The sequence below is a fragment of the Rhipicephalus sanguineus genome, chromosome 1 (genome assembly GCF_013339695.2).
Source record: "Rhipicephalus sanguineus isolate Rsan-2018 chromosome 1, BIME_Rsan_1.4, whole genome shotgun sequence".
Taxonomy (NCBI): Eukaryota; Metazoa; Arthropoda; class Arachnida; order Ixodida; family Ixodidae; genus Rhipicephalus; species Rhipicephalus sanguineus.
The window spans coordinates 248121802-248141531 of record NC_051176.1 but is presented as its reverse complement, the minus strand read 5'-3'; the positions used below and the strand labels follow the sequence as shown (position 1 = coordinate 248141531).

The 19730-nt window shown below is 44.4% G+C and overlaps 1 protein-coding gene across 2 annotated transcripts in view; it reads right to left on the bottom strand.

Annotated features, from left to right (window-relative positions):
• Positions 1-19730, bottom strand: part of LOC119376657 (CCR4-NOT transcription complex subunit 1) — a 101530-nt gene that overhangs the window by 48142 nt on the left and 33658 nt on the right. Inside the window, exons 13-27 of one of the 2 annotated variants that reach the window (XM_037646423.2) lie at positions 17275-17517; positions 16307-16458; positions 11249-11408; positions 10780-11044; positions 8834-9006; positions 8502-8626; positions 8312-8422; positions 5485-5563; positions 5189-5404; positions 1563-1667; positions 1297-1440; positions 1047-1226; positions 839-955; positions 645-755; positions 205-555 (exon numbers count right to left, since the gene is read on the bottom strand). In XM_037646423.2, the coding sequence (XP_037502351.1) occupies positions 205-555; positions 645-755; positions 839-955; positions 1047-1226; positions 1297-1440; positions 1563-1667; positions 5189-5404; positions 5485-5563; positions 8312-8422; positions 8502-8626; positions 8834-9006; positions 10780-11044; positions 11249-11408; positions 16307-16458; positions 17275-17517 (2532 nt within the window). The remainder of the gene's footprint in view (positions 1-204; positions 556-644; positions 756-838; positions 956-1046; positions 1227-1296; positions 1441-1562; positions 1668-5188; positions 5405-5484; positions 5564-8311; positions 8423-8501; positions 8627-8833; positions 9007-10779; positions 11045-11248; positions 11409-16306; positions 16459-17274; positions 17518-19730) is intronic. The other variant, XM_049411081.1, reaches the window with a different exon arrangement.

Genomic DNA, 19730 nt, shown 5'->3' with positions numbered 1-19730 from the left:
CAGCGTAGATGTTCTGCAGAGATGAACACCTGCTAGTCAAAACAAAATAATGGCGGCTACAATTTTATTCGAAACTACATGTTTGGGGTGTGCAGTCTCTGGTAGTTTGTGAGCACCTGCACCATATTTGCAAACCCACTTTTTAACAGCACATGCCATTATGACTAGCTGTCGTTTGCTAGTCTGAAAAAGAAAAGAGCTTACCTGTGCTACAGGCCCTCCAGGACCTGCTGCCGCTGTCACAACCCCCGAAGGTACCTGGGGTGCCAGAGGTGGAGGGGCAGCAGAAGGTGGTGCTGCCGTGGGAGGTACCACAGAAGGGGGCAGTGGGGGGCTTTCAACCTTGTGCCGAGGCGACAGCTGTGGGTCCAGTCGCTTGCGACGCTCTTGGTCCTTCAGTATCATACCTGGCTTGAGGTCATTGATGTCCAGGTTTAGCGTCTTGCACAAAACCTCAATCTCAAACTTTAGGTTCAACTTCAGCTCTGGTTCTCGGTGCAACTCCGACAGTACATCCAAAATTCCCATGGTCCAAGGATTGGGAGGCTTGAAAACCTGGCAATATTTGAGGGAAGCATTTAACTCTACCAAGAGTTGTTTCATATGTGTATACACACAAGAAAGAGAAAGAAGTATTAGCACACCTTGCTTTTTGCACAGGATTCCAGAACTTTGGCAATAAATGGCACCACATAAAGCAGTTCCTGTTGCCCTTTATGGTATGCCTCAACAAGTAGGGACTTCACATCCATGTCCTGAATAGTAAAAGATAAAGAGAATGTAGAATATTTCAGCTGCTTTTCGAAGAAGAGAACAGAATAAATAACTGAATGCTTACAACTTGAAGCACGGGTCTATTTTTTGCCATGGTTAACATTCCTAACCAATGGCCTAGGCTTTTCAACAGAGATCGGTCAGAAAAATTGGCTAGTGCCTTATCACTGGTCAGAAGAACCTGTAAAAAGAAAATTGCAAACACATCACAAAAGTCAGGCACATACAAGTTGTTCTCACACTTTCAAATGAAATGGATAATGAATACTTACTTTTATGTTACGAAATGTTTCCCGCAGTACAAGCTTTGAAAGCTCCCCTATCTTGACAGTGTCCAGAAAATTGGCATACAGTGTATGGAAATTAGGTTCAATAGATGCTCTCTTCATCACCATGTACTGGGCAAACCATGGCCAATATTCTTCTTTCACCACCTCCTTGAACTCCTCAGTCTGTGTAATTAAAACGAATGTAAACAGAAACATTGCACATCAAGACAGTAAATGGAAGACTTACACATACCTTTTGGGGAAGATTCATTTGGGAAAGATTGTTGATGATAAAGGCCACTTTGTCTTGGACAGCTTCTGGTGGTATTACCAGCTTATCATCCTTCTCAGTGGCTCCCAGCAAAGTATCTATGTTCGTGGGGTTGGCAATGGATGGCTGTTCATATGGAGATTGAGAAAAGTGTATCAGGGCACACAGAGACCAAAGGAACCTTCGCGTGACGCTAATGGTATTTCGCTCTCAGTAAAGACAAAGCATGCCCTTCGCAAGCCACTAACCGTATCCCGCTTCGCATTTGGATCGAGCTGTCTCAAGCAGTACTTGTGATCGATGCCTCGAAAGCCAGTGAATGACGGACATGGCGGAGTGCTGGGACATGCATCCTGCAGGCAGCCAGCAGTTCCACTTATGTGACTGTGCTGGATAGTGCTGTGCAATACAGTGAAGCGTGTTAAATGCATTAGCAACCACCACCTTCTAAAGCCGGACAACGTGCTCTGTCCACACATGCAAGGAGGAGTTCACCTTCCGTCGGCGGCAGTCGTTAACACCAAGGCAAAGCAGCGCAAGAGGCAAGATGCACATGGAAGGTTTCACTGGTACTCCTGGAACACTTACAGTTGTTCAGGAGGGAACTGTCATGCCCTGAGACATTATAGCCACAGGAAGCTACACAGGAAAAATGGAAGCAACAGAGGAGAAAACACAAGAACAACAGGCCAATAATGTGTTCATGCAATAGACAGTGTGAAACAGATGATTACTCTGAGGATGAACAGGAAGTATGACGTGCACACACATGAAAGCAAACAAGCAGCAACACATACTTGACCCTAATTTCTGCCTTCATGAGGCAGAAAAGCTCATGAAGATTACTCTTCTTAAAGGGTCCCTTACACAGGTCTTGAAATTATGAAAGAAGTTAGGCTACAACTGTAGTAAATCATTAGCACCATAATTTCAACGAAGCACCTTGTATCAACGGAGATATACGTGATTAAAGGTCATCCTCTTTCCAAGCCATGCCTTTTCTCATCAACGTCTCACGTCAAGCAGATATGGTTAGGCTAAGCTTCCTGCAATCTTCTGCTGACAAGCTATAGATTATGAAGGCCTTGCTCCATGTTTTTCTGGTTGATCTCTGCACCACCAGTGACCCTAACAAGCCCGTCCTCCTGCATTTTCTCCTGCGGTATGAATAGTAATGAGTCTCTTAGCGCTAGTCTCCTTACGCTAGTCAGGCACGAGAAGATGCACCACAATTTTTTCTCAATCGTAAATATTGAAATAAAATTGTCTGCAGTTCACCACCACTCTTACTTTTTAAAATTTCCCATTTGACATCCAAGAAAAACGTATTAGCGGGGTTCTACTGTATGTTTAGCTCAGCCGAGAGCATGAGAAAGCATGACAAACAAGACAAACGGAATGGTCAGGGGTAAAAGTGGGGTAGCAGAGTCCTTTGTGTTCATCTGTTTCACACCATATATTTTCTAACAAGCAGCACAGACCAAAATTAGGAAAAGAGAAGGAAAGTCCATGAATACGAAGTACCATGCACTACAGCCATGCACTTGAACCCGCTGAGAGATGGAAACAGCACGCACGATACAGGCAGCTGCATTGAACTTCTAGCATCATTACTGAACATTAGAAAATGCTACAGAAAAAAAAAGAGCAATTGTAGCACCTAAGAGCAATTTCATGTAGTACAAAAGACCCCTTTGCCTTTGCTTTAAACAAAACGTATCGAAACTGAATGCAGTGCAGTTCTTTCTTGTTGTGCATGGAACACTGGGCCTTTTAAAATTTCAGATACTTCTGAAAGATGATTGTACACAATGAAATGCGCCATTTTTCACACCTTTTGTTGGACAGTTGCAGTGCATAATTTACACCTTAAGGTGTACCGCTACATATTTTTCAGTTGCACCTTTTCGAACCATTTATTTTGACTAAGAACATGTTCTCGGGTTGCAGTCTATTAAAAATGAGATTGATATGTACTTAGAAACCTTTACAAAAAAACAAAAAACAAGACAGTCTATAACTGAAAACCAGGTAAATCGAAAACAAATTCAAATTGTCAAGACTGGAAAATGTTCTGAAAATATGCCCACAGTACAGTAAAAGCTCGTTAATTCAAACTCTGTTAATCCAAACTTACAGTTAATTAAAACTGACACCCTGGTCCCGACACAGCCCTGTGTATTTCTAAGGGGGAAAACTCCCGATAATTCGAACGCTTCGGTATCCACAACGGTTAATTTGAACTGGGAGCCCCCTGGCTTTCATCGCTCCTTGCAGAAGTCTGCCCAGAGTGATCACAATGTGTTGCAAAAACAAACCAAACCAAATTTACTAGAGATATAAAACAACAAAACAGCAGCATTTCTCCGCAGATGAGAATTCATTCGGATGCTATGCAGGAGCCAGTGGCGTAGCCCGGAGGGGGGAGGCACAAGGGGCCCTTGCCCCCCTTCCTCCCAAATTTTTTTTTTTTTTTTTTGCTATGGCATACAGAGCCCAAAATGACACTTGACCACATCTGCCTGCCCGGCTTCACTTCAAATGAAGGAGGTGTCCCCCCCTCCCAAAAAATGTCCGCCTATGCCCCTGGCTGGAGCTCTTGAGCAAGCAGCAAATGATCCTCGTGGAGTAGAGACAGAAAAAGCGCAAGCAAATGCAAATTACTGGTTACTTTAAATTTTGACTGCGCTTACTCTGCCACGTAAATGAACATGTCTTGGAGCATAAATAGCATCATATATTCCGACATTAAGGCTTACTGTGCCCATGAATGCATGTCGCTGCTTGTGTCTGGCATATCACTGACTGATCAATTCTGTTCACTGTTAGAGCTCCATGGACTTAATTTGCACAATCACCTGCCACAAACGTGTGGTATCGCCTAATTCGTGATGGCAAGTCCAGAGGTGGCTTCTTTGGGTTCTGCCCACGCAGTGTGGCACGATGTCCGTTCATTCTAGCGCCCGCCAGCTAATTCGAACTCTGCTTAATTCGAACAATTTTACAGTCCCCTTGAGTTCGAATTAACGAGCTTTTACTGTACTTATTTTCCATGAGAGCAGTGTAAAAGCCACAAGTATCATTATTCGCGACTTCATTTACAATGTGACTGCAGCTCAAGACGCCCGTGTCTTAAGCCAAAAGGTGCTCTGAACACATTGCTTATTATGTACCGCCACCATCAACCCCACCACCAAACCCACCACGCGCAAGTCACGATAATCTTTTCGCCGGAAAAGGGGTAGGCGCAGTTTGGCCATGCAGTTCCCATACACCAAGTAAAAACGAAAACTGAACATGTTTGCCGCAGCCGTTGATGCCTTGGTAGTGCGACTGTGGTAAGATTGTGGATGACCACCAAGCCTTTCTGAAGGCTTGTGGCTGTTTCAGTTCTTCGCGAACGCTGTTTTCACCCCTATGCGTCGCACATTTGCAGCACTTTATGCTTGGCGTGCTCCGAGGGTCCTCTGAATTAATCGAGTTGCGGCCATATGTGACTCAATTAACGAGAGTATGATGCCATTAAACAATACATATGCTTGCCGGGACTAGAGAAAACATCCGAATTCTCCGATTTCCCGAATTAACGGGGTCGAGTAGAAACAAGCCTTTACTGTACCTAGTCTTATTCCTCTCTCAAATATTCCTTTTTTTAGCATACATATAGCATCATGGCCATTTCTTGACTTATGTATTACGATTGGTAAATACAAAGTAGGCAAATGGCTACGATGTATTAAGAGTTTTAAGAGATTGGTAAACTGCCTTATGTGCTTAAGACTGCACTCTTCATCATACTGGAGCTAGAAGAAAACCGTATGAACAAATGCGCCCCACTGAACTGCATGAGCACACATCTGCACAAGCCACTTACCTTTCCCCCAACAGTGGTGGGCTTTGTGACCACTCCAGAGGAAGCTGCCAGACCTGCACTGGATGTAGGCACTGCAGCAGGTGCAGCTCGTACTGCAGAACCTTGGGGAGTTGCTGCTGGGTTCAGTCCCTGAGCCAACATAGCCAGATTGTGAGGCAAGGTCTGACCCTGGGGCCGATTCACGGGCTCCTGAGACCGTGCACCGCAGTCAACATACTGCAAGAGAGCACCATCATCACGTGAAGCACAGGATTTTGCAGCAAATTACGACTTAGGCAACACAGTAGTTACTTTACCTCTTTCAGATGCTCAGGAAAGTCCTTGAAATGTGGAATGGACGCCAAGTGCTGGCAATATTGTGGGTAGTCCTTCAATCTGGGTCAAAGAGAAAAATTATGCTATTGATGAAAGATGGCTTGAAAATATCTTTGAAGGAGAAAAATGAACATTGCAAGCACTTTGGAGGCTCCTAAAATACGAGAAGCATTTTGTACCAAAGATTATCGTTTGTGAAATCCACTTGTTCTGCACTGTTGGAAGTTTTTCTTTTTTTTATTGCAAACTCAATTCTCTAATGCTATGTCTTGAAACACGGCTTGCCTCATTGTTACTGTGGTATGCAGTAAAGCCTGTTTAACACTAACAGTGCAGCAACTGTCATTTACATACCACCAACGTAGTGCTAAGCAGTTGTGATTAGGCTTAGTGCTTGGTGTGCTATGCAAGTGAACTTAGTAGACTGGCAATTTTGTATCAAGTGAATTCACCTGTAGTTGGTGCAAAAGCAAGAACCTTTGCCTTGTCATGCTGTTCAAGAACAAGAGTTTCCAGCAGTATGTGTGCTAAGCAACACCAAGATTGCTGGTGCACTTATAGTGTCATTTGAGTGTGCTCACTTTCTGCAGTTAAACGACTTCTATAATAGACAGAGGGTATTATGATATCCTTTCAGACTTTTCACAGTGCTGGCAATCAAGCAAAATTCATTTGCAAAATCAATCAGTTGGTTTCACCAACATCCCACAATCTATTCTGCGATATATTCTGGGCAAGTGTCAGCCCCTTTAAGCTATTACTCTGCCTTCCTCTATTTCTGCCACCACATTACTTTCGGAATTTTACTTTAAAATTATGCCTCTTGTGTAAGCAACTACTGGATCCCGAAGTGGGGTGAGCAGCATGTTTGAAGCAGCACTAGCACACCTTTCACACAGCATTGGTGATTACAAAGCGTTAATGTCTGCAAGAACCAGGGCTCACATTGGCAAGTGTACTTGTTTCGCTTTTTAATGATGACTGCGTTCAATATGACTATTCTAGTGAGCTACGGCATTGGCGCTGTCCGTTTCCTTTCTCTTGCATCTATCCATGTCTGCACACCTAACCTTTTCTATGATGAACCCCTAACAACTACCTCAACTTACTGTCGTTTTTAGAATATAGCTGTTCAAGCAGCCTTCTGCTAACATTATCACCTTGATTGGCTGGCAGTGAATGACGATAATAATAATAATAGTAACCAATGATAGTGGTATTTACATGCCAAAATCACAATACAATTATAAGGTACGCTGTAGTTGGGGGCTCCAAATGAATTGTTACCACCTGGGGCTATTTGGTGCACCTAAATCTAAGCACACGGGTGTCTTGAATTTCGCACCCATAAGAATGCAGCCGCCATGGCCATGAACCACACCTGCGCCTTCGAGTTTAGCAGGGCGACACCTCACCTGCTAAGCTACTACAGCAGGCAAGAGGATGATAAGTATTAGAATTGAGATAATGTAATCCTTAGATTATATGGGCCCATGTTCAGCGCTCGGAAGATATTAACAAAAGTGGAAAAATAGCAAATGAATGATTTACGTCCACTGGCTACTGCTAAAATTAAAGTAAGAACGCGATGCGTGCGGTTTTTGGCTTCAGTTACCAATGAAACAACATCAACGGTGCAATCTTGGCATGATCGGCACAGCTGCTTTAACACAGTACATTTATGTGAGACGTTCAGAATCAACTAATTCCAGCCTATATGGTACCACTATAGCTAAGTTGTCGGTCCACTCCATGAGCCTTGGTGAACTTGGTAATGCAATGGACTTGTGTGCATTCTACCGTAATTGCTTCACACTTAGAGAAAGACCTAATTTGAAAAAGAAAATGGACCAGAGTGTCAACAGAGAGAAGATGAAATAGAATCTTTTTCGTATTTAAAGGGACACTAAAGAGAAACAATGAATTGGTTTAGATTGATAAAATGCTCGGAGAACTCTTGTGTAGTTTATTTCACCACCATAGGTTTATTATCAGAGGAGAAAACCAAGTTCAAAGTTACATTTTTAAATTTCGCGCCGAACTTTGTAATTCGTGACGTAAAAGGTTTCAAAGAGCATTTAACGTAATTTGGCGCCACTGGCTCGACTAGATTTCCACAAACTCGTTATGTCAAGTCTCTGGCCCCCTCAGAGGACAATGTACTTCGATTGAACCAATTAGGAACTACGTAGGCCCAAGCAGGCGCCATCAAAAATATGTGACGTCACGGCAAATGGTGCGGGAATTCCAAGGTGGCGTCGCCACCTGTATTTTCTTTTTGCGCGTTTTCTCGCTTATTAAGCATCTTCTCGCAGCAAGCGTGGTGTTTTTGGTATCGTGGAAGACTACTTTACTGATGCGAGAAAAATCGTTTTGCTCTTTAATAATAATAATAATATCTGGGGTTTAACGTCCCAAAACCACGTTTTGATTATGAGAGACGCCGTAGTGGAGGGCTCCGGAAATTTCGACCACCTGGGGTTCTTTAACGTGCACCTAAATCTAAGTACACGGGCCTCAAACATTTTCGCCTCCATTGAAAATGCAGTCGCCGCGGCCGGGATTCGATCCCGCAACCTTCGGGTCAGCAGTCGAGCGCCATAACCACTAGACCACTGTGGCGGGGCGCGTTTTGCTCTTTAGTGTCCCTTTAAAAAGGACACGCATTGGTGAGTATTTCTTAAAAATAAGGTTTCTTATTTTATTTTTCAGCAATCAATAACTTAACCATTATACTTGTACATCAAATGTTGCATGAATAAGGCCAGGTCTGCATAAAAATGCAAGCTGTCACAATTCAGGTACAACCTTGTTTTGAACCGGTCCAGTGCAGTGATGCCAAAGTAGTACATCTTGGTACCAAACGGCTTGCGAAGGGCATCCAGAACATAGCGGAGGGCCAGCCCCAGAGCCATGTATCTGAAAGAAAAGCCTGTCAGATCCTTCTGATATTCATAAAAAAAAAAATTAGATGAACGACGTCTTTCTATGACCTTACGTTACAAGACTCTGTTCAATGATGCCTCCGAAAAGTTGTGCTGTTATAATGAGCTCTTTTTCAGGATACTGTGGGAAGAACCTGTATTCTTCAAACAGGTTCTTGATCATGCAATTGAACACATCCTGTAACAGAAAAGAGAATAACAAAAGGCAATAGTGTAACAGTTTTAGTCTGTGAAATCCGGTCACATTCAAAACGGCTGCACTTTTCTGATAGTGGATGACAGATTGCAGAGGAGAAGAGACAATTTTCTGCAACCCTTTAGACAGCAGGGCTTGATGCCTACTTACTAATGAAAAGATATGAACCAAGCAAGGCACACTGCTCACCCTCTCAGACTTGATGGGAGACTCTTGGAAACGCTTCAGCATGTCCAAAACCTCAGCAATGGACAAAGTTGGATGCGGAGGATGGTTGTAAATGCGCTGAAAATATCCATTAGCTTCATCTTCAATTTCTTTTGACACAGGCTGGTTCATTTCAGGGAGTATGCTTGCTACATCTAAAGAGAGAAGGATGCAGGAAATATAGCTGCTAGTGACTAAAGTAAGACTAAAGTAAGACGCTGCTAGTGACTAAAGTAAGACCAACTTAGACAATGGTTGTTCAAATGGTCAGTTGGTTACCACTTGCTCATCAAAACGACATGAAAGCAGCATGAAAGCTGCCTGTCTGTTACTCACATTTAGATTCTTTAATGTTAAACATACTGCTCAACTGAATTTACTCTGTGCCACACATCACAAGCCAGTGACAAGATAACAAATGCAGAAATTAATTTAACCAGAGCCACATTGGTTGGTCCATTCCTTAAAGTATGCAAGGAAGTTGGCTTACATGTCTCACAGACATGAAAATAACACATTCTTTCTCAGCAGTGAACAAGTATTCCGCTCTCAAGTACTAACAATCCGGATTAATAGAGACTTGATTTTCTCTTTTTTTTTAGTTAAGTGCAATTTTCTCAATTTATACTACATATATTGTTCTAATATTTCCTCACAACGTGAAAAACTTGGGAGCATCAGAGAGAGTTGTCAGTCAGTGTTGGTATTTTGTAGAGCTGTGCGAATAGCAAAATTTTTGGTGCGAAGCGAATTCGAATATTGAAGTGTGAGTGCGAATCGAATCGAATATTTTTCGAATATTTCTCGAATATTTTTCGAATACTTCGAAGCGAAATTGCAGAAAAAAAGTTAGAGAGGATTCCTAAGCATACTCTTATGAGATAGCAACATGAAAGTGTTTCTTTTCGCTATGTTGATGAAGCACTGGCGGGGTGGTGTTTCATAGCTGTCTTATCAAGAATGAGGCAATGTAGAGGCCGAATTCTAGTTATGTACATGATTTGGTGCAACCAAAGCGTTGCCGACAACACTTTACACGTGATAGGCAAAGATGCGATTTCCTTAGCCTCTCCTCCTGTTTCAACTTCTGTGGAATCCCAACTGATGTGGCGGACAAGGGTGTGCTCCCTTCAAGTCCGGAGTTCCAAACCTGCCTCGTAGACATCGATATATAAGAACATCTGAAATTTTGGATGCTGAAAAGCTTCGGCTTCCGATTTTTCGGACTTCCTGCCAAATTTCAGGTCCAAAACAGCATTAATTGAGCCCCCTTCTCTGTCACATCTTTCATCTCCATGTTGGAACCAGCGTTTTCTTGAGTTAATACATTTGCGACCGTAGCAGAGTATGAAAGGCCGCTTTGCCGCAATACGGGGGTGTGATGAGGTGAAGCATATTGAAACTCTAGAGACACTTCCAATCGGAAGTTGGCGTAACGAAGCTTGAAAAGCAGCTTTGCCGCAATACCGGGGTGTGATGAGGTGAAGCTTATTGAAAATCCAGGGACCACTTTCAATCGTACGTTGACTGCGTCTTGGCAAAGTTCGACCGTAGCGGAGCTTGAAAGGCAGCTTTGCCGCAATACCGCGGTGTGATGAAGTGAAGCATATCGAAAATCTAGGGACCACTTCCAATCGGACGTTGTCTCTTGGCAAAATTCGACCGTAACGGAGCTTGAAAGGCAGCTTTGCCGCAATACGAGAGTCTAATGAGGTGAAGCATATTGAAAACCTGAAGGGGCACGTTCAATCGGACGTTGACTGTGTTTGTTTTGGGGAAGTTCGAATAGTTCAAATAGTAAAATTCCAGTGCGAATCGAATCGAATAGCAAACATTATTCGAAAAATATTCGAAATTTCGAATATTCGCACACCCCTAGTATTTTGCAAGAAACACTAAGCACTTGCAAAGCTGCAAAACAAACTAGCCTCCAAGGCTGGGCACAACGTTGGAAAAGCCAGTTCCTTGAGCAGGAGGTGGTGGCCCAGTTGAACCAGCTGCACTTGGGGGCGCACCAAAAAGCTTGGCTGGTGAGCCTGGGGTGGCAAATGAACTGCCAAACAGGGGTGGCCCACCTCCCACACCAAGTGGTGGGGCTTGCGCTGCAGCTGGGCCACTCATGGACAGGCTTCCCAATGAGCTGAGGACTTCCAGCTGCTGCTGTTGCTGCTGCTGTTGTTGCTGCTGTTGCTGCTGCAAACCGTAGTTTTGTTCAAACCAAAACAGGCACACAATAACCAAGGAGAACAGTTGACAACACATGCCCATACTATGCTATAGACCAATCACAGACACTAGACAGGAGTGAGTATCAATTTATTGGGTAAAACCAAATAGATGCAATGTTAATTACAACCCTAAGACATAAAAGACAGATGCCCAAGACAGCGTACTTACAGGAGCCTGAGATGGATTGAGGCTGGCGGCTGAAAATGCTGGCTCCAAGCCCCTAGGTGTTTTGACAACACCTGGTGGCGGTTGGCGTGGCTTGTTCAGCAGAATACTACAATTTCCTGACATCGTCAAGATGGTTTCCGAAAGCTCCTGACTGACACTGCTGCAACGAAAAAAATAAATAAATAAAGAGTGCATGCACTCACTCAAACATGCACAGTGAAAGCTGAGGCAAAAGTTTAAAGGCAAAGTAAACATGCCTGGCATGACACTCATTCAGATACAAATACTATCTGCTTGAAGACAAAAATATTTCCTTATTTGAAACAATGAAAAGCAGCACATTTTTCCTTGAAATATATGGGAAATCAAGCCCATTAAAATCAGCAGTACGCAACTAGGCTATGCACTATAAAGCGGAGGTTGCTCGCGATGTCTCCATCAGTGGGTGTGGCTTAGCTACTGCGCGTGGGCGGCTTGGCCAGGTGGTGCGATATCTGGTCGCTAGACGACGCGATGCTTGCTTCCTCACTTCTTTCTATCTGTTTTCTCTCCCTCTACTCCTTTCTCTTTCGTTGATGTTCTCTCATCTCTCTTTCTTCCTGCACTACACTTTACTCTCTCCCCTCATTTCCCTCCTCCTCATGCTCACTTCCCTTTCCCACCCCCTTGCTACACTATACTATACAAGGCTATGCTACGCTCTGCTAGCGTGCCTGGATGGTCAAGTGGTTAGGACGCCCACCTTCGGATCAAGGGTATGCAGGTTCAAATTCCGCCTTGTGAAGAACTTTTTTTCGACAAGAATTTTTCTCTTTCTTTATATTTTTCTTTCAGTCTCTTTTTCTCTGTACTCGTTCTTGGGGTTATTACAGGCCACGCCATAGTGGTAAGTAGTGGAATCCGCCCAAATTCTGTGGCGCATATCCGTTCACGATGACGATATAGTTTTCGGGCATGGACACACACTTTATGCCAAGCTAGAACAGCTCGCTGTTAAAAAAGTTGCAGAGGATCCTTAAAGGGAAGCTGAATTGGTTTCAGAATTCGGTAAAACTTTGCTGTTAACCAAACTTCTGCTGCTTCAACCAAACTTCTTTACTTGTGAAGGCACCAAGGCAGTTCACAGGCGCACGTAGTACAGAATCCGTACTTCTCACCTTTCCACGAAGTCACAAAGCACGGAAAGCCAGCTGTGTATGAGTCGAGAAACACTTGCAAGTACAGTCGAACCCGTTTATAACGAATTCGAAAGTGTCGCGAAAAATGGTCGTTATATCAGTAGTTCGTTGTACATGGACTCGGCCTTAAAAACGTGCGCTTAGTGGCCAAGCCGTTTTTTTTTCTTTGTGCACTTTTATTAAAGTGCTAACAACCCCTTCGGTGACAAGCTAAGCCTTTTCGCGTCGTGAAGCGACGCCCGCCGCGTGCTCACGAGTGAATTAGCCGCCTTTGCAATGAGCTGACACTGTTTCACTGAAGCGCGGTACCGCGACGTGGAGCCAATCATCCCTGGCTAGTTGCGTGCAGCGCGTCGCCTACTCGGGTCGCGGAGTCACTGCCGGGCCGCTTGCTGTATGCCGTATGCGCGCGTTTGTACGTTCTTCGTGCTTGCTTCACTCCGGACCGTGCACGGGTGCGGCGACTGCAGCCTCTTCGTTCAACGCGGCGAAAACGCATTTTGCAGGCAACGCACACTCTACGTCTCCGCGATGCTCTCGCGGCCCTGCACGACGATGCGCGGCACACTTCAGTTGTCACCTACTAGTCAAACACGCAGTATACGCTCGCTGTCAGTACATCGACGTTTCTCGGTGCCCGCGCCGCTCAACAACAGCGAGCTACTTTCGTTTCTACAAAGCGACGCGCACTTTAAAGCGGTCTCGCACGACGCGGTGGCGGCGAACTTGCGAACGGCAGCATGGCTAAGCATGGCGCACTCGTACCGCTGTCAATCCGCAGTGTACGGCGTACGCCACACGCGTAGCCGAGCAGATATATCTGCAGATGACTGTGATAAGGTTGTCGGCTATAAGGCGTAATGACACGTTCATCGACGGCCGCCACCTCGCCTTCGCTCTTGTCTGATGCTTATCCGCGAAGGCATCGCCGCAATCGCGCGGAAGTTGTAACCACCGATCGACCGGTCTCTGCCGTTACCGAAAAGACGGACGACTTTTCGCGGCACATTGTGGCGTCGACGAGTTTAGGGACGCAGTGAACCTTTTTGCGATGGAAAGTTATCGCGGTTATGCCCTCTTGCGTTCCAAGGGATTGTTTGGTTCATCGTAGGCGGGCTAGCTGCAGAGAACGGCGTCAGGAAAGGTTACTGTGCGAAAGCTGACCGCAAGGCTTCATGCTGCTTACTATTTTTTTTTCCTCACTGCCATTCTACCACTGAAGAAACACCTGGAAAGTGAGCGACGTCGCTCGCAGCGTCCGAAACCTGCGTGCAATGCTCGCCGATCTGGGTATCTAAACTGGAGCGAAGCGCGCGCCCCTGTCACGCTTTAGAAGGCGTTTTAACTTTTTTTCGCTTCGTATGCGCCGTATTTTTACCGCGACCGTGTCTGAAGTGTTCGTTATAAAAGTAGGAGGCTTTGAAAAATGTTCGCTATATCTGGACGCAGCTTCAATGGTTAGCATAGGAAAATCGTAAGTGCACCCAAATATGGTCGTTATAACCGATAGATCGTTATATGTGGGATCGTCATAAGTGGGTTCGACTGTACTTTGATTTTGACGCCGTCATCGACCTTCTAACTGAACTCTCGAAACACGCAATCCCCCACGGCAGACTGCGTAGCGTACAAAATGCAGGGGCCAAGATGGAGACGCAAAATTTCTGGCTGGGCTCAACGGAAACGATTGCCGCAAATGAACTGAACGGTGGCCGGAGCGGCACGATTGCGACACGCGGCGCTGTTTTTCCCAAGCACGCCGATATCGAGAGTGCAAAGCACAATGGGGGCCGCTTACTTACCGCGGGTCTGCCAGCCACCCCTCCTTTTGAAAATGGAATGTGGTCGACAGTCTCACCGTCTCGTTATCGGAGCGCTCGTGCAGTGCCACGGCTCCGGCCGCCGTGCACTTTTGGCAATCTTTTTCCGTTGAGACTGTATTCCCTCACCTTCTTTCGGTACGGTGGCGAGCGCTTCTCGCGGCCAGCCAGCCAGCCTTGCGCAGTGCCTAGAATGTACTCAGCGGTACTCTACGATATGGCTACAATGAAATAGAAGTATGGTGAAGAGTGCTCTTCCGCAGCACCGCAACAGCAGGAAAGGCTAATGTACGCGCATGATCTTAAAAAAAGAGAGAGAAAAAAAAAAACGCCTCTGCTGTGGTGGCCACTTTTCGGGAGATTCGAGATGACATTCGTACAATCGGGAGATTAGGTCCAAATTCGGGAGTCTCCCAGACAATTCGGGAGAGTTGGCAGGTATGCAGATGTGTTTTTATTAAGAACTATCGAAAATTGGGTGCGCATCAAATTCGATTAAGTACGGCATAAGTAGACGCTGCACTCCGCACTTTTATACTGCACTCTTTCTCGTCTGTGCGCAGTGCTCGAGCTATCTTGTCGAAAATAGTGTCAGGGTGTGGAGACAGCTGTTAACCTTTAGATAAGATGATGTTTGCGGGGAGAATTGTGTTTACACACATCATTTAGAAACGCTGCGATTTGATTTTAAGTGAACTAAACCGTTATATTTATTTTCCGGAAGTTAGAATACTTCAAATAGTCAAATTCCAGTGTGAATTGAATTGAACAGCAAACACTATCAGTAAAATATTTGAATGTTTGACTATTCGCACACCCCTAATTCATACGCTAACTCAGCGAGATAACTGCCTGTCTGTCCCTCTGTCATGTAAGACTCATCGCCATAGAGAAATAAATGAATAAAACAAAAATTCTTGCTCCGGTGCTGGGGCTCGAACCCCGGCCTTTAAGCTTTAAAAGTGAGTGTCTTAAACCACGCTTGCAGAAACCCATGCCTGTAGACGCACGTTTGCAGAAAATGAACAAATGTGAACAAGAATGTGTCGTACCCATAGTGCAAAACAAATGTAGAATAATATTTGTTGGGGTTTTACATCCCAAAACCATGATGATTACAAAAGACACTGTAGTGGAGGGCTCCGGAAATTCCAACCAACTGGGGCTCTTTAACATGCACCTAAATCTAAGCACACGGGCCTCTAGCATTTCGCCTCTATTGAAATGCAGCCGCCATGGCCGAGGTTCGATCCCACAACCTTTGGGTCAGCAGCCAAAGCACTATAACCACTAGACCACGAGAGTGGGTAAAAAAAAAAAACAAATGTAGAAAGAGAGCACTTTCTGTGAAGGCTTTGTTGAATTTTGTGGTAGTGGAAAAAAAAGCCCTGTGTAGGACAAGATGTAAACCGACATGGAGGATTGTACACATAAGGAAAATTCAAACTTTGCAGAAATTTCATGCTAAACACGTGTTTTGGTGGTCGGGCCACGGGGCCCGTGCATCCCGCCACCACCAAATCACCATCAGAGAAGATGAAAGACTCCGTGCCGATGCCTTCCGAACAGGGGCGCATGAACAGGGGTGCAGAATTCAAGTACGAAACCAACCATATTAGCGACAGTTCTATTTATTTAAGATGCAATTCCGTTTAAGAGATTTTCGTTTACCGAGAGCCTACTGTAAATATTTAATTGGTGGTAGCAATCACAAAAAAAATTTGCATTTCGCAATAATCAGTCTGAAACTTTGAAAAGTAGCACAAGCATTGTTTTATGATTTCAGCTTTTTTTAGTGTCTCGAGAGTGCAGGATATGTGCCTAGAAAGCAGCTGCGGCTCGAACTCAACTCTACAGTGAGGGCCATCTCTCAAATGCGACTGCAAAGTATCTCCTTTCTGCAAGCCAATCAGCATTCTCAGTGTGATCATATTGATACAATGTACATTAGGCATTGCAGACGCCAAAACGAGTTCCAAAAACTAATTTTACTACGTTTTTGCAGCTTGATTGCCATGTTCCCCCTTTTTTTGCAAGTGATTATAAGCTTCTAAACTTACCCTGCATACTGCTGCAGACAGGAAAGCATAGTGGCCAATGTTTCAGCTGGTAGTTGAGCACTTTTCGGCAAATTCTCCTCCTTGACTATGCCACCCATAATCTGGGGACACCTACGCTTCAGGAAATTGACACAGGCTTGAATGAATGCCTCCTGTGAAAACAAATTCAGGGGAAAAAAAATTAGACGAATAAGAACAGGTATCTAAAAAAATGATAACATGATGCATTACAAAATAAAAATGACAATTTTTGAAGTATAAAAACCGAAAGCAGAAATGTACTTTTCCCATGTTGAGAGTGCACATGTACCATATCATAGCAAGTTTTTAAACATGTTGTATGGTGTGAGTTTTTTATGAATGCACATACATAATGTGTGATTGGCATGCAACTAAGTTGATGTGGCCACAAATTCATACTGTCAGTGAAAGGACAACGATGATACTAGCACAACTTTTTCGGAAGAAATTCCGTCTGCTCACAACAACATTTAGCAGTCACATTAGGCCAATGTAACAACTACGCAGACAAATCATTGACATGCATGTCGCTGTCACCAGCATTCGGTCAACCAGTCAGCAGATCATGTCACCGGGAAGCATGCAGTTATGTTAGGAGAATGATCAGACTAACGCAGCGAGTAGTCAGTGTGTGTTAGCCTTTTGTGTTAGTATTGCTGACAACACCAGCATGTTTATCGACACAACTGGCCGCTATGCAAGAACATTGCACCGACAATGTGGGTGCAGCAGCAACTGTGCTTGTATGTATGCTTATTTGTGCTCACGCGTAGTCTAAATGTGGTTCCGAAGTTGGAATGCACAATTTCAATACATTGCCAACTGTCTACATTCAGACTGAGCAGGTGTAGATCTCATTCATAGTCAAGATCAGCTGTGTTATAGGCCTCTAGGCCTAGCATAGTGCCAGTAATAAGGGCCACTAGTAGACCAGCAAGATTACTTACCTTGTGCTCAAAGATCTTGTCAGTGAGCCACTTGTCAAGCTTGAGATATTCTCTGCGTGAGGCCAAGCAGGCCAAGTCAATCACCAGAGGAAAGGAGTTGCTGCTTAGTAGCACAGAGAGGGCCTTCAGGTCTTGAGCAACATCCAGAATTCGGGACAGACGTCCTTGCTCACTTTCTCCACCACGCATGTACCAGTCAGCCATGGTGTGCATTATCAAGGGCCGAACCACATTTGCATGACTCTGAGCAACAAAAAGTAGTTTAAAAGCAAATATTAATGTTATATACACTAACATAACACGACAGAAACAATAGTAACATCAAACCATGGGATTTTACGTGTCAAAACCACGATATAATTATGAGGCACTCTGTAGTGGCGACTGCTCATCAACTCTGGCCACTTGGGAATTTTTTTAACATACACTTAAATTTAAGGACTGGTGTCCTTGCATTTCTCACCCATCGAAATTCAGCTAGAGTAACCAGCAATCTAACTCGCGCCCTCAAGCTTGGCAGTGCAACATCTAACCTGCTAAACTGCCACAACAGGTTGCGTACAGGATAATCAATAATGTCATGACAACTTGCACACAGTTAGGCATGCAAAGATTACGATCAGAAACACATTCTTTTGATATGCTTAATGTCTAAGCCTCGCTTTCTCAATTTGCTGTCCTGGAGCATTACTACTGCTATGAAAATAATATATATCAGCAAAATTCAGTTTGAATACCTCACAGAATATAAGACTGTCTTCACTTTTTTAACACGAAAGTGTTTTATGCCGGGGTCCACCAAGACTTCAGCGACGTATTTCCGTCACGAAAATGATGTCGAAAAAATTTACACGATCAGATGGCAAAGAAAAAAAGTTCCGTCATTGACCATCGAACCCACGACCGCTTGGTCCGCAACAACAGATGCCGGGCACACTATCCACTGCGCCACGGTCACAAACTCTAGAGGCTTTACAAAGTGCCTTTCATATCTACCACTCTCCCGGTCGGCGGCATGGTGTTGCCCTCTGGAAGCGGTAAAGTAAAGTAATTCGTAACTACTGTGGCCTCCGCGATTAGCACCTGTACGCATTACAAGTCCGTACCATTCGGCGCATTTTCAATAGAAGTTCAATTTTGTCAATGCCTTAACACACCGCAAGATGGCGACCTTAGCCCAAGCGTCGTAAAAGCATCAGCCTCGCTCATAGCATGAAGCTAATCCAAACCGAAAATAGCTCTGCGACGCGCGCCTGCCTCAACTGTAACGCCGCATTCCCCACTCACGTGCTCGCCCCGAGAAAAATCGCGGCTGGGCTACCGGGGCGGCACGACGCGCTTTGCGTATCCCTCTAGTCTGGCCGTGGTGTTCAATCACATTTTAACATGCCGCGGGATGGTGACCAAGTTCTGCGTCCAATATGCGACGCTCTTCTGGCTATCACACCTCGCTCTCTGATTACGCTTTCACCGTTCACTACTACAGCTACCACAGGGGTTTGTTTAATCATTTAACATGGACGTTAGTCGTCGGGATGGAGATGTACCACCGATCATAAGTGCATGCATCCACGTTAAACGGTGCTATAGCTGCCAGATACACTGTGCAAACTCTCTAGCAATGTACAATAAACATTCAGTTACTTCTGTAAGAGCACGCTTTACTTTCGTGTTATTCCGATTCCTGTGACTGAGGGAACAACCATCTTCCTTTTTAATGGAACACCAAAAACCGTATCGAATTTTAGCTGTCAACTACTTCGAAATGCTACTCCATGTAGATATTCATGAAACAATTATGTTTCGGCAGAATGTTGCCATTGTTAACTCTGTCCCTGCCCATGTGCAAGTCATCAAATAAAATTTTGTGGCATAAAAAAATAAGAACAGCATGGTATCACTGGAAGCATTTTACAATAGAAGCACAATATCTTTGGTTGAGGCTAACACAGCAGCCAACGTATACCCTCCAGCTTGTGATACACAAGCAGACTCCAGCACAAGAAAATCCTCTGCACATTTCCACAAAGCCTGCCTTCAAGATACAATAAACTACGTACATCATTCGCATGGCTCAATTATGAACAGGTAAGTTAAGTTGATAGCATATAAAAAAAAGCCTGTTGTTCCTGTTCGTTTTTTAGGTCAGCAGCTCTGCTTTCCGCAGGCATCTCATTCACACACATATTCCATATGCAACATCCAAGTAATGGCTGATCTCGCGCACTGTGACAGAGAAACTGTTTAATGTTGTATTGACCAACAATTCAATAACAATACTATATATGTAAAGAATACCTGCCATTATGGGTGTGCAGAAATTGAAAAGTGAATTGGAATCAAACAGCCTTTGCTATTAGATTTATATTCAACTCACGAACTTACTATTCGAAGTATTTATCTATTCATTTCGTCTGAATACTACAATGGGAAGTAACAGCTCTTGTAGTCTGCCA